This window comes from Oppia nitens, unplaced genomic scaffold (assembly GCF_028296485.1).
Source record: "Oppia nitens isolate AA-2021 unplaced genomic scaffold, nextdenovo-longstitch-racon4-pilon3 scaffold3_pilon_pilon_pilon, whole genome shotgun sequence".
NCBI classification, from domain to species: domain Eukaryota; kingdom Metazoa; phylum Arthropoda; class Arachnida; order Sarcoptiformes; family Oppiidae; genus Oppia; species Oppia nitens.
Genome location: NW_026533221.1, coordinates 4,241,394 through 4,257,732, shown reverse-complemented (window position 1 = coordinate 4,257,732; position 16,339 = coordinate 4,241,394). Strand labels below are relative to the sequence as shown.

The window sequence follows — 16,339 nt, the reverse complement described above, 5'->3', positions numbered from 1 at the left end:
TTTTTATACTCTTTTCTCTAATGATCGCATCATAAAAATGAAATACAAATATATAAAATTAAATGTTAGTAGACTTACTATTTAAAAAAAAAATATTAACCAAAAAAATATTTTGCTATTTCTTAATAATTATTATTAAATTTGCATAAAAAAGAAAAAACTTATTTTTATTATTTATAAATAAATTATTCAATAAATAGAATATTGATTATATCATATAATCATGTATTTACTGAAAATAATTAAATAAATTGAATATTAATTATTAATATTTAAAGTCTAAAATAAGTATTTTGACAATTTTTGTCGATTTTCTATTTATTAGAGCGAAAATTGTGTAAATTTTTATTGTTTTATTAATTAAAAAAAAATCTAAATAACAATCTTTGATTTATGTAATATATTGCAATATTAAGCAAATTTATAGACTACATATAAAATTATAATAGATTAGATAATAATGACAATCATAACAATATTTACGGATCAATTATCATATAATTGAACAAATGATTGCTTTTTATATATCATTAAAACACATGTCTTAAAAGGCATTGACTCATAAATTTAATACATTTAATATCAAAATTATTATATTTTAGTTGTTTGTCCTACTATTATATGATAATATATTTATATAAGACCTGTATTTATAATTAGACAAAATTTTTATCGTTTAATTTGTTTGATTTTAACTTTTAAAAAAATTGTAGCCATCAGTAATAGTAATTATTGTGATAAATTAGATAAAATTAGTTTTTAAAATAATTTATAAAACTTTTTTATGTCGATTATAAACCATTTCCAATACTATATTTACTTTGCAAATAAAAAATTAGAAAAAATCAGACTATGATTAACAAACAAAAAACATAATGATTGATAAGTAAGTTGAGAAAAGATTTGTTTAAATAATTAAAATCAATGCATTTTTTATTCAATTCACTACAAAAATAGTGTATAAGGATTAAAATTTCTGATTAAAATAAACACAAAATATTGTCATAAAAAATCAAAAGAAAAATATAAAAAAATCTTATTTTATAAAGTGATTAACATAGAGATTATAAAATACCAAATAAATAATATACGTTTGATATTTTATTTTTCTTTAATTGAGATTCAATGGCAACAAATAATATTCAACAGATTCGCTCATTTTTCTCTCTGTTGTTAATTTTTCAATGATTTTAAATCGAGTTAAAGATAAGAATTTATTATTAGATGGGATATATATATATACAATATATACTGTATATATATACTGAATATACATTGAGAAAACATAAGTCATGTAATAATTAATTTGATAACTAAAGTCGACTTTAAGTTTTCAACAACAACAACAAAATTAAATTAAAAATAAAAGAAATCATTTTAGAGTCACGAGTTTTTTGAGAGCATTAAAAATCTGTTAGTAATTATAAATTATTTGGATTTTAATATGAGATACAAAATTAAAAATTAAAATAATTTCTTTCTCTCTCTCCCTCTCTTATAAAGCTAATGACTCTCAGAAAGTCATCGCTGAAATCAATGCTAAAATAATAACACAAAAAATCGTATCGCAAGACATCAAATAGTTTTTACTTTCAGTGTTTATATATTGCATATCAATGTATTAAAAATATGTGTCTCTCGGTATTGTAGTATAAGTTTATGTGTCTTTAATGACAGTGTCGTAAAATACAAAATTAATAATAATTCATATGTAATATAAAAATAAAGTACTAGTAATCATACATAAAGTATTTTTTGATACATTTGCGATGTGATTCACAAATAGATATTGTATGAGATAAGTGCTAATTATTTTTAAAAAATATTTTTAATACTTATTTAATTTGACTTTGAGGCGACTTTATGAGAGGCTTTATTTTTGTCATATAATTGCAATAAAAATGAAATCAAATTTTTTTATGATTTTCTTATCTATTTTACTGCTTATTAAATGGCTGTTATATTAGCCAATGATTCAGTGATTATAATAAATGAAAACTTTTTTTTATCCATTATAGAGATATCACTTAAAGCGATAGCAATTTATATAGACATCAGGAAAAGCCTTTTCACTAATTATTGAGTTTTAAAATCAATTACCAAATAAACAGATTTTATTATAAATCATTTAAATTAATGTTAAACAAAAAACATTTGAATTGTTTTTTATTACTAAAAATTATTACTATAGCAAAAAAATATTGAAATATTATACATAAAATATTAAATACAATATTTTTGTTATAACATAATAAATACAAAATGATTCAAATAATAATTAGCAATTATTTTTAATATTTTGAAATTCATTGCAATTTATATATATCTTTGATTTGAATAACAATAGTAATAATAAATTTCTCTTAAAAACTATATGATTATTGTCTCATTTGAAGCGAAAAGACAACACGTTTAATGAATTTTCTCATCGATTCAATTGGTTTAACATGAAGTTTGAAATGTATTTTTTGACATTAAAATTGTGAAATATGTTTACCATTTTTATTTTTTTATTGTTAAAAGTTGTCTAATTCACTGATATTATTAATAATAAGCAATTCATACTTTATATAAATATATAGATATATAGGAGATAATGTTATATAGTTGTTGCCGACATTTAAGGCCGAATAATAAAGTACTCATTCATGGCTTAATAAAAAACAGTTATATTTTTTGAAAGAGATCTACCAGTTCCAGTAGTTATAGTAAAAAGCAAACTAAAAGAAAAAATTAACTGTAATTTTGTGACTACAAACTGACAGTGCGTTAGGCCTGACACGAGAGCACGTGTAGTCTTCTTTTAGTCGTGTAGTCAGTCCTCATGTTATTTGTCGTGAATTTCAATGCATGTCTATTATAATCTACTGTACAATGCTATACATCTCTCTCTCTCTCTCTCTCTCTCTCTCTCTCTCTCTCTCTCTCTCTCTCTCTCTCTCTCTCTCTCTCTCTCTCTAAACGTGTGCTCAAAATAATGTTAGGACTGCTTTTTAAAAACTTTTGAGAGGTTAGGTATGAAAAAAGTGAAAGCGAGAGTCACTCTCCAGACTCGACAATACGATGTAAATACTGTACATATTTATGAGTGTTTGACTCTAGTAGACATTTGAAGGGATGTCCTCAGGGTCGGCATACAAGTCAGTCAGTATGTCTGTCACTTTACCAACAGATTTTAAGTGACTCACTAAAACACAACACATTGAATAATAATAATAATAATACGAGAGTTATGTCGGGTTATATAAAATATAATTTGGACGACACATACATTGCAAAATGCATTACATATTATAGGTGTTAATATTGCCACAGGCTTTCAATATTCATAGTAATAAATCATAAGATGTTATGATTAGTAACGTAATTGCAGTCAAACATTGTATTATATAAATTAATGTTATGTTTATCACTAATAGATGGGCTAATTTTTTTTGGCTTTCATTAGTCCCATTGATAATTGATTTTAAGCTCTTAATTATGAATATATTAAATGCTGTTAACATTTGTTTATTTTGAAATAAAATGCTATCATATTTATATAATGTATGTGTGATCTGTATTTTTAGGGTTTACTACTCTCTATCTGTATTTATCACACTTTAAAAACTTGTAGCTTATGATAGTTGTCTCAATCCTTGCACTTATGATCGCACAGTTATACTCTGACTTCTGGTGAGCCCATAATCTAAGAATTACTATTAAGTTTTGCGTAAATCTATTTTGCATCTGGACTTACATGTCTGTACCCATAGACACACACTGTAATGCATTGTAAGCACTATAGGAACTCAATGAGGGATAGAGTATTAGAATATATATGAGGGAAAAAAATTACATAATAGAAGGCACGCGTCATAAGTATAACACGATTGCACGCTATAGTTAACTACACTTATGAGCACTGGGAGAGAGAGAGAGAGAGAGAGAGAGAGAGAGAGAGAGAAAGTCGACTGATCGCACAATTGCCTGGTCTTGTGCTAACTCCATGAGTAGTGTAAGTGAGATGCATAGGAACACACATTTGCCCGACATATGTACCACAGATATGATAGACAGTCTGAAAGTGTGTGTATGTGTGTGAGTGAGTGAGAGAGTGAGTGGGAGAGAATGAAAGAAAGAGAGAGAGAGATAGACTGGCGAGTGTTTAGCACAAGTTTTAGTGGCGATAAACCAAAAATAGATGAAATGTCTTTCAGATGTGACAGAAACATAAGCACAAGTTTAATATATTTAAAGAAATCGACAATAAATGCTCTCATTTTATAATTTTATAAATACTTGTCTTTGCTATTACTGAAAATTATTATCATTTAATTGAATATTTTCTAAAATAATACAACATTATTATTATTAAAGCTATTTTTATATTTCACATATTAAATCAATACCTGAATTGTCACAAATAATTACTTTTAGTTAAGAACTTAATCTAATGTATAAAATTAATATAATATTCAGTTAAGTTATTAAATATATCACATTGTATTTGATGTGATGTGAAGTCAAGTTAAAGAATGCATAAATTTTGGCAAATTATACACAAAAATAAAATATTAAGAATTTCAACTCGAATTCAATTAGCTTTGAAAACACCAAAAATTATTTTGTTGTTTGAAAAGAAAACTATTAGAAAAATATAGTGTTTAACACTGGAGTTAACTCTCGGAAGCGTTAAATTCAACAAATACTACAACACATATACTCTGTACATATAATAACACTCAATACAAATACTATCTAAAGTACACAAAACACATAAACACACACACATGCATACACACACATACATATATACACATACATACATACATACACAGACAAACATCAACTAAAAGCTCATTGATGTATGTGTTGATTAGTTAACCCATTGCTGTTATCCTCTCTCTCTCTCTCTCTCTTCTGTTTAATCATTCATTCATATGTGTCTCAACACAACAACAATCTTATAATACAAACACAACACTAATTTAATACACAGTTTTATACATTCATTCAAATTACATATATTTTTCTTTTTTAATTCATTTATAAGCAACAAAATTATTGTTATGTCCTATAATATAGTAGTCCTATACTATAAATTTATAACACTGTATGTACTGATTCTTATAATATAAATTTTGAGTTTTATATTGTTTATATATTATTTTTAATTTTACTTTTTCTTTTATCATATTTAATATATAAATAAAATTTTATGACCATTTCTTAAAGTAATAATTTCAATTTTAATAGTAATTATTAAGTAAATAAAATAATTTATTGCAAAGAATTTTAATTTAAACAAAAATAAGTTTTTAATAGACTGACTATAAAAATAAAAACCAAGGTTAAAATTTAAATATCTATTAACAATGAAACTAATATACAATAATAATTATTGCAAAAATCAATATTGTTTAGTTATTTACACTAAAAAATAGGAAATGTTATTACCCTAAAATATAATCGTATTTTATATACAATATTAAAACCTTATCACCTAAAATGTTTGTATGTATATATTGTTTATATATTGTTTATAACCAACTGTATCAACATTATTGATAAGTCTTAATACAATACTCCCTAATAAACCCATAACAACTTTATTTAAATATTTAAATAATTTCGACTAAAAGTATGTTTGCTAATAAAATAGTAAATCAATTGTATGGTACGATTAAAGTATAAATACATTGATATGTTTTTATAAATAATAAACTAATGAAACAAAAATTTCAGTATAAATAATATAATTAAATGAATTGCTTAGTAAATGCCGATATTAGAGTATTATTACAATAATCATTACTATTATAAAATATTTTCTACTATACAGTAAGCAAACATTAAAATAAGGCTTACCATAGCTATCAATGATAGCCTATCATTGAATCAACTAATAAATAAAGTACTACTATATACACCTGATATTTAACATTTAATGTTATTTTAATAAATTAAGATAAACAATAAGCACAATATCATGTAAGCTAAATCATTAATAAAATATCATTAATTCAAGTCAAATAAACACTGGTATCAAAAAGTATTTAGCTTTACTATGTTTTCAATTACAGTAAAAGTACAGTAAATTTATTTATAGAAACTATAAATATAAACATTATAATTAGTGAATTTAATTTTATATAAGTTATAAACTAACTTTAATATTGATTAAATAATTATCTATATATAAATATGTAAAAAATAAATTATTCATTTTTACAATAAAAATATTTTAAGAAAATTTATAGATATTTTATAATTGTTAAAAAAACTTTGATTTTATAACAAAAAAACCTTCATTTGTCATTTGATTTCAAAATAACAATTCAATTAAATTCAATACAACATTAATTAAAATAAATTTTCTCCCTTAAAATTTATGTCTTTTTATTTTTTTTTTATATTTCTAGTTTATTAAAGTACAGTATTATTATTATAAAGACTACATATACAGTACAGTAGTAGTAATTCTGTAGTAATAATAATTGCATTTATTTATTGAAAAACATTAAATAAGTTATTGAATTTTATACATAAATTTACGAATAATTATACTGTAATATAGTCAGTTCACAACTGTTAGCATTGTTTAGGCAACAATGATTTTAAGTCTAATTATCCAATTTATATCTTTATGTATTGGTATATTGGATATACAAAAAATGGTATAAATATTGTATATTATTAAATGTGTATAATTTTATTGTTTTAGTCATTTATACAGGAAAATATAAAAATGTAATCAATTTATCATTATAACAGTATTGTATATAAAACTAGTCTAATAAGTAGCAAAATTAAGCATAAAATAGTTTTTCAGGTATTTAATTAATTGCATTATTATTCAATTAAGTGTTATTTTATGAAAATATCGACATTATATTTTACAACAATTTGAGGAAATAAATATATTAATTTAATCAGATGTTTTCAAAATATAATTATAGGCAACGTTTATAAGGGTATTAATGGGAGGATTTCACAATATTTTTTTCTAATTAATTGAACTATAGTTAAGACTAGACATGAGCTAAACATATAATTTCTTATAGTATGTAATGAAATATAGGAAACCTGTATTTTATTAAGACATTGTATTTTATAAGACAAATAAAGTCATTCACTGTATAAAAGAGTGATTAGATTGAAATAATTGGACGCTTTTATAATTAAATGACAACAAAAGCAATCATATAATAGATTGATTGCTAAATAGGAAAACAATCGAAATAAATATGAAATAAGTTTTTTTTAATTTTATTATATCTATATCTTATGTATAAAACTTGTCTCATTTATGCATTTTTAAACATATACAGTATATACATATATATAAATATATAGTATACTGTATATACATTATATAATGATAAGTATTTAATTTTTGTATACTTATATTTTGTTCAAATAAAGCATTTGAAAGACAAGTTTGATTACATTTAAATAAATATATATAGAGAGAGAGGGAGAGAGAAGGATGAGATGGGATGAAATGTAAGAGAGAGAGAGAGAGAGAGAGAGAGAGAGAGAGAGAGAGAGAGAGAGAGAGAGAGAGAGAGAGAGAGAGAGAGAGAGAGAGAGAGAGAGAGAGAGAGAGAGAGAGAGAGAGAGAGAGCATTATTATAGTAATGGTGAGAGAGACGGATCATTCATCACTTGAAAACAAACTGACTGTTGGGTGGCCCACATATATGCAGACAAGTTTATAATAAACCAACTTTTTTTTAAACATACACTCAATACCTTTTTTGTTGTTTTACACAACATTGCATTACTTGTCAAAAATTCATTGCCACAAACATACACAAACACAATGTCAGTGTTAGGTTCCTGAGCTCTCTCTCTCTCTCTCTCTCTCTCTCTCTCTCTCTCTCAGTTATGTCTGTGACCCCTCCCCTCCCCATCACTTGATAATCTTATTATATGGTGTGACCATTACATTACAACATTATAGTCCTCTTTTTTAATGTTTACTAAAGGTGTTGTTTTTAAAACTTTATTTCCAGATTGTATTGTATTTTAAGAAGTCATTGTAATGTTAATATTAAAAATATATACATTTGATTATACATTTGTATTGTTAATATAAAATAAAGTCAATTATTCAATGGGTGACTATAAATTTCTTAGCAATTATTGTCATCAAATAACTGGAGAAAATTTTTGGCAAAATAAAAATCATTCGTCGATATTATTACAACAATAATAATACAATATATCAAATGTCTATATTGTTAAATAAAAGCAAATATATCAATATTATTATATAAGCTAAATAAAATGTCAATAATGCCACACATCGGTTACGCCACTGTATATAAATTTATATGTAGACACAGACCTACAACAAGTAGTGCAATACCTATTACAATGTACAGTACATACTGTATGATGTACTGTCGAGAGTTATGTACTACCGGTGCAAACAGGTATTCAGGTACCGCTTATTTGTAAGAAGCACTCGGAAAACAAGTTATGCTCTCACTTAACAACAGTAGACTAATAATAGATGTCAATTATAAACATTATATCCACTATTAAACCTCATATGATTTGTCTAATTTTGAGCAAAAAAATATTGGATCACTATTTCATTGAGACTTCACTATTAACTAAAAACTCAGACATGACATGACTATCCAAAAAAGATATCATACACTTATCACGACATTTATTATCATAATTTTTACTAAAGAGCCATAAATTTAAAATGCAATAAAAATTAATTACATTTCATTTAATAACAAAAGCAAATAATAAAAAATTAGATATGAATTTATATAACAGTTTAATAAATTACTTATAAATAAATTTTGTTTTTAATTAAAGTGAGAAAAATGAGAGATTTTAGCTGTCATTTAGCGGACATTATCTTTAATATTAATGTGTAATCATTACATAATTTGATAAGAAATAAAAGCAAAATATATGACAACAAACCTGTTTGAACTGTTCCTCAAACGTGTATCCCTTTCCCGCTTCAATACTTTGTATTGCTGGTGAAGAGGAGGGACCCGACGATCCAGAAGCAGCACTGGGAGAGGAACTGGAGAGTAATGTGGATGTGGGTGCCATAGTCAGCGCATTGGCCGAACTGGTCACTGTGTTGAGGGGTAGAACACCTCCAGTACTCGATACTATAGAAGCGGCTAAGTTTGCAAAGTTAGCGCCCGGAAGACCACTGATGAGTTGGTTGGCCGCAGCCATCTGTCTCTGGAGGTTAGCTATGATCTCTTGTTGTGTGCGGGCATTCTTGAACTCCCTTTCCATTTCATCCCTCTGTCTTTCATCCAATTCTTGTTGTCTAAGTCTGGCCAATATGTCTGTGTCTCTACCATTACTGCCGTTGTCTTTGATGTCCTCCATTTTGATTCTGTTGATTGCATTCATTGAATTTAAAGCCGATATTGAATTCAACGATTGCATTGCCAGTGCCTCCTCTTCAGAGTCATACTCATCATCTCTCAGATCATCTTCTTCTTCCTGATTGGACTTCAATACAAACAAACATTTAGTTATAATGTTTAGCACAAGAGATCACATTTAAAAAATTATTTAATTATAGATTTTATAATCAATAAAAACTATTACTTTTGTTATTTAGTAAAACTCAAATAGTTGTCTCAGATGTTTTTAAAGCCTAACAAAACTAAAAGTTTAGTTTACTTTAAGTTATGTATGAAAGCACTTGATATGCCTATTGAAGGACAGTTCATAAACACATCTATCATACAATTGTTAACACAAATTATTGAACCGTAAGCTTATTAATAAAAATGATGTGATTATGAATTAAATTATTTTAAATAGAAGTTCATCATTGAATTCAAGTTTTCAAATCTTTCAAAACTATGTTATATTTAGTTATATATAGAGGGGAAAGCATTTAGTATTATATAATATTATATGATATGATATGTTTTGATGTCAACAAATGCAACAATAATTTATTATAAAAGAAAAATTAGCAAAACTTAAATTAATAAATATAATTGATTACACTTTTTCTAAAATGCAATCTTATATATAAAAAGTTTACTTTTCATTGCATTGCTATCTAATGTATTATATATGAAGTGTATATAATACTGTATATATATATATATATATATACAGTACTATACATAATATGTATCTATGGACTGTATGGCTGGCCTTATAGTTTAGGTTTCATTGATTAAACATATATAAAAGGGGCGGTTAGGATACGATTAAAACAGATAATAGGACTGCTAAAGCAAATAAGTTTAGTGAGAGAGCAAAACAAAATTATTTATCTTTTAATTTTTTTTAATGCGGTGTAAATAGCAATTGAAACAAACTTCAAAAAAATAAACTTTGAATATATATTCAGTCGTGAGTTGAGAGTCAACAGGAGGTCCCGGTTCGGGGTCTAAGTCAGGTCTCCTTACACTCACTGCTTATGTTATCCCTATATAAACTGATATAACCACTGAATACACACAAAATTTGATGCATTGATTATATTAAAGACGATTCACTTATTTATTATGATTTTTTAGCAACAATTTCTAGCATACAATCACAGCCAATGATAATCACGTTCTCCATGTAATTCATTAATTTATCAAAAATTTTATTAGCGCTTCATTTCTACAGACAATAACACATTTATTTTATATTATTTAATATTATGTATGTTTTGGGCAAACATTTATAAAACATTCCCTTTTTCTTTATAAAAAGTCATTTCTTATATAAATATTTTTTTATATAATAATAATAAATAGAAAAATATTTTTCATATGAATTTCAATTTGATTTCCATTGAGTTCAATCCGTGATCACATAAATATTTTAATGAAATTCCTATTTATTAATGACTAACTATTAATCTATTTATTGCTATCAAAATTCAAAACATTTGTACACAAATTATTCACTCAATTTTTAGTATATTTTAGAAAGTATTTCTCTTTTGTAACAACCAAAGCCTTTGAGGCATTTATATAACCCTTTTAAACATAAAAAACATTTTGTGTTTCACTTAAGAAATCAATGAATTAAATTAGTTTAGACCTGTATTTGTGTTTCTCTTTGTTAAACCTATTACTTATATAAAATTATGTGCTATCAGTGATAGCCTATCACTTAGAGTTAAACAAGTTATGAATCTTATAATAAGCAAAAAGATTTGACAATTTAGCACCAAAATGGCTTAATTTGCAATTGTTTTTAATTTAATTGTTTACTATTTTTTATGTATTAAACAAATACAGTATAAACATAACGTTAACGTATAAATTAAATAATAAGTTTGTATCAAATTAGTAAATATATTAAATAAGTGATGAAAATAAATTGTAATTGAAATTAAGTTATTTAATTATGTGACCGAAAAACCCATTAATACAAAGCCATGAAATATACATTATATTTAAGTAAAGATTTGTTTATGCATTTAGTAAATTGAGACGAGAGTTGAGAACTAAACCTAAAAGAGACTAAGTTTTTGTTAAATATTTTGCTTATATTTCTATGAATATGTTATACATGTTATAAATGTTTAAATATATTTATAAGTAATGTTTGATTGGGATATCAATCATAATGTTTGATACAATGCACCTGCAATTCAATGCAATTATATACATAGGGAGAGACAGATAGAGTACAATGTTTTTGTGATGAATTTGTTTTGTTTAGACTGAGCTAACCTATGCTAACAGCACATCATAAATGCTTAAATTTGAAGCCAGACTCGGGTCCCAATCGGTCCCCTCATATGTCAGACATAATACTATGTTTGGTGTTATGTTTAACATAATGTTTAACAGTAGACATGTATTTGTTTTAATAAATACTATGAATCTATTGAGAAAAGGTATATATAAATAAATCTAATTCCCTATTTCTCCCGTTTAATCAAAACACTTAAAAGATTTAGGTTATGTTTGCGATAAATTTAGATATATATATATATATATATTTATTTATTTATTTATTATTTATTTAAACAATTATAATAGAAATATTTACTATAATTATAATTGTAAAATATTATCTTTATTTTTTATATAACTAAAAAATAGCAATAATAATCACATTTTAATAATGTTAAATAGGACTATGTATTAAATGAGAGCAAATAATGAAATTCTAGGCATAAATGAGTCACAAAAAAATTAAATAAACCAAAAATCACTATTGTTTCGCTAATTTTAATAATTATTTCACTAAATATGAATAACCGATTAATTATTATAGTTATAACTTTATTTTAATGTAAAAAATCTCAAATATAATATGTAAAAAATAAATATATTGATATTGCATTAAATGCCTTTAGGTACAGTATTTGTAATAAATATAAATATCAATAATTGTATAATCTAAATAATTAATACATTAGTGGGAAAATTAATAAATATGAAATAAGTTTGAACTTTATATTGTTTACATAAAAATAATGTAAATTCAACATATTAAGTATTTAATAAATCACGCATAAATTTTTTTAAAAAACTTGATTATATTTGATATATTTAATAAAATATATCAAAACTTAAAAAAACAAAATACTAATTTCTCATATCATGGAAACTAATTAAAAATATATAAATATTGTAATTAATTTGAACTCATTTAAATCATAAACTAATAGACATTTTGAATCATTAAATCGAGTACTTGTGTTAAGTTAATATTTGACTAATTAATTTACAGGTATTAAACAATATCTATATATTAAATTAAGTTGCCTTATTATTAGTAAATTTAATTATAATATTAAATTTGTAAATTATAGCATAGAATATACACAGATTGTAGACAAAGAGTTTCTGCACCATTAAGTTAATCATCAAACACTTTAAAACTAATATAAAGTTAATCATTGAGTGAATCAAGTGGTGAAGCGTTGAGAAAAAATTAGCAACAATTGCTGCAATCAATTGATTTGTGTCGACAAACAAGACTTACATTTAATAAAAATATTAGTTTAAACTTATATTTTGGGAGTCATATACAATAAATAAAAAAATGTAATTAATATTTTATAAAATTCAATCATTTAGATAAGATATTGTGAAATGTTATGATTGCAAATAAAATCGATTACTTTTATTATTGCCAGTGATTAACAAATGATTATTATTAGTATTATTATTATTATGAATACGTGTAGAAATGTGATTAAAAACAGTCTCTTTCTTTCTCTCTCTCGTAATACAAATTTTACTGATCGCTTGCATTATAGTGATAGATATATATCATAAATATGTTATAAAAAATTGAAACACCAAAAATAACAATAAAATAATATATATATATATAAGAAGTCATGATTGCATGAAATGGTAGCTAATTTTAATTGCTCTGATAAGTCCTGTGTTAAGTGCATTGCCGTCTGACACGAGTCAAGAGCCGACACTTATATATTATTATATAATATATATATATATAGTATATACGATGTATAAAAAATATATTTGTCTAAATATGAATATGAATAATACCATTTTATATACCATAGTTATATATCAATTTATAATAATACTATATGTTTCAATAAAATAATTAGTAGTTATGTTGTTAAGCATTCATGCAATCAATAATAATAATAATAATAATTATATGTATTATGATTAAAACTCATCGCAACTTTAAGTCAAACAATCAAATTATAAATATTATGACTATCAGTAATGCAAATATATTTGCATCACAAACGACATACAATACTGTATTATATAATAGATATTGAAAAGCATAACAATATTTTAGACAAATATTTGTCATTTGTCTTAACTCTTTCATTTATTGTACTCAAAATGACAAATATTGTCTTATTAACAGCAAAAATGTCATTATAAGCATATTTTTAAGTTTATTGACAATAATGGTAATTATTATCTCTATTTTAAATAGAAATGAAAATATTTCAATAAAAAATATACTGAAATATATATATAATAATATATTTAATCGATTAGATTGTCAGTTATTATGCGATATTTATAGTATTTTTCTCAAATGCCTATTAACTCAATTGTCATTTGATGTTAATATGAAAAAAATATAAATGATGTCTAATTGAATTTCAAAATACTTTATTAATTATAGAGATATGTATTGCCGGAAAATAACAGGCAATACATATAATATTTGTATTTACATTAGTTTTTGAGACTTTGTGGTACCATTTGATAAATCGTTGTTCATTTCACTGTTGAACCAATGATTTTCACCCGCTTTTTGGTCTGTTTTGGCTTTTTTTTATTATTTACAGACTTTTTTCAAATAAATGTTTTCACTCAAAACATCTCTCTCTCTCTCTCTCTCTCTCTCTCTCTCTCTCTCTCTCTCTCTCTCTCTCTCTCTCTCTCTCTCTCTCTCTCTCTCTCTCTCTCTCTCTCTCTCTAATATTCTCCAATGTTTGCCTATTGGTCTCCATATTTCTATTTTCATCGCATTAAATGTTTTTCTAAATATAAATCCAATTGAATGCCTCAACCAATGTATTCACAAATACATTGTTAAAGACATAACTGTTTGAATGGTTTTGTACTACTATTACACCAATTATTATATCAATGACTTTACACTTGTGTCTCATTCTCTGCTCATTCATCTCCAGACACACTCTCAGGACTTGTGATAGAAATCGACAAAAAAAAAGTTATCTTAAAATTAGATTTACAAGAAAAGAAAAAATACTATTATTATTATTATTATTATTATTATTATTATTATTATTATTATTATTATTATTATTATTATTATTATTATTATTATTATTATTATTATTGTTGTTGTTGTTGTTGTTGTTGTTGTTGTTGTTGTTGTTGTTGTTGTTGTTGTTGTTGTTGTAGTATTCAACTTTCATTTTGTAAAACTTAAAACATTTATAAATAAAAATACAATTTTTATGACTTATAAAACATTAAAAGAAAAAGAAATTAATTTTTAAAAAGATTTTCATTTCTCATTTCAAAATGTAAAGTATTTATAGCAAAAAAAATTAATTAATTCAGTTTTTGTGGGGAAAATAAAATATTTTTTTTGGACTAAACATAAAAATTTTCTCTACATTAAAAAAGTTAATTAAATAGAGATGTGTTTTTGATTAATTTAATTTAATCTTATATTTTGTTTTTCATAGTTTCATAGTTTTTGCAACTTGAGATATGCTATGTTTAATAAAAATAAATGGCATATTATTTATGTATATATTTTTAGAGAAAATATTTTTGTGTATTAATTATATTTTTTTCTCGTATACGATATCATCAAACAATCGCATAAATAATATATTATATATTTATGGCTTAAGACACTATAATTGATTACATTGTGATGTGTTTTTCAATTGTTTTGTGTTGTTTTGTTGTAGTCAGTCGTGAATAATCTTAAATATCATTAAAATGTGATTATTATTATTTTAGTGTATGTTATTAGAGAGGGACTCATCTATGATGGGGTCTCAAGAAATTCAATTTATCACTGCTTTTAATGAATACAACGGAAAGGGTTTAACTCTAGGATAGCATTTAAAAGTATATGAAATGTATATATGAGACATGAAAATGATTTACATGAATGAGGCACTGTCTTCAAGTGCTTTCTCATCCCTATCCCATTCCCTGTTCCTTATATATGGTGTTATATTGTGAAACATTAAGAGTTTAGTGGATTTTGTGTCAAAACTTAAAATTTTAGGAAATAAATAGTTTTACGAACGGTTCGATTAAAGAGATGGTTATTTTGTTTGCAAATCAATGTTAGTTAGTTTGTTAAAGTAAAGGCCGGTTAGGTTAGGCCGACGCCCTAAAGCCATTGCATTTGAATTGTAATCTTCATTTGCAATCACTATATGGCAATTGATGGCCACATTCTCTCTCTCTCTCTCTCTCTCTCTCTCTCTCTCTATCCTTGACCCTGAAGTCGGCCCAAAGTGACCACTGGATGCATATGAGAGACCCTACCATTGGAACCCTTCCAAGGGGTGGGTTGTGTACTACTACTCGCCACTGACTGCTCACCATTTATATGAAATTTATACATACTTTCATAGATATATACATAGTATATACTGTATATATATACTTATAAATATATTATTGGAAGCATTGGAATGATGAAGCGGGTGGTGCATAACAGTGCTGTCCTTATGAATGCTACCCCTAAGTCAATTGCCGTCCCCTTTATCCAAATAATTGAGGAAATGGGGAGATCAGAGAGAGAGAGAGAGAGAGAGAGAGAGAGAGAGAGAGAGAGAGAGAGAGAGACCAAGAAATATATATACAGTATATATATATATATATTGCTTTGAGACAAAGGTTCCCTTTCTTTCTGTTTTTATATCTATGGTTTGGTTGCCTTT

General features: G+C 24.7%; 1 protein-coding gene across 1 annotated transcript in view; it reads right to left on the bottom strand.

The window, feature by feature from the left end:
* LOC128958728 (AT-rich interactive domain-containing protein 3C-like) overlaps nucleotides 1-16,339 on the bottom strand; it is a 38,428-nt gene that overhangs the window by 16,619 nt on the left and 5,470 nt on the right. The window contains exon 2 of the mRNA XM_054304645.1: nucleotides 8,935-9,486. Within this exon, the coding sequence (XP_054160620.1) occupies nucleotides 8,935-9,486 (552 nt within the window). The remainder of the gene's footprint in view (nucleotides 1-8,934; nucleotides 9,487-16,339) is intronic.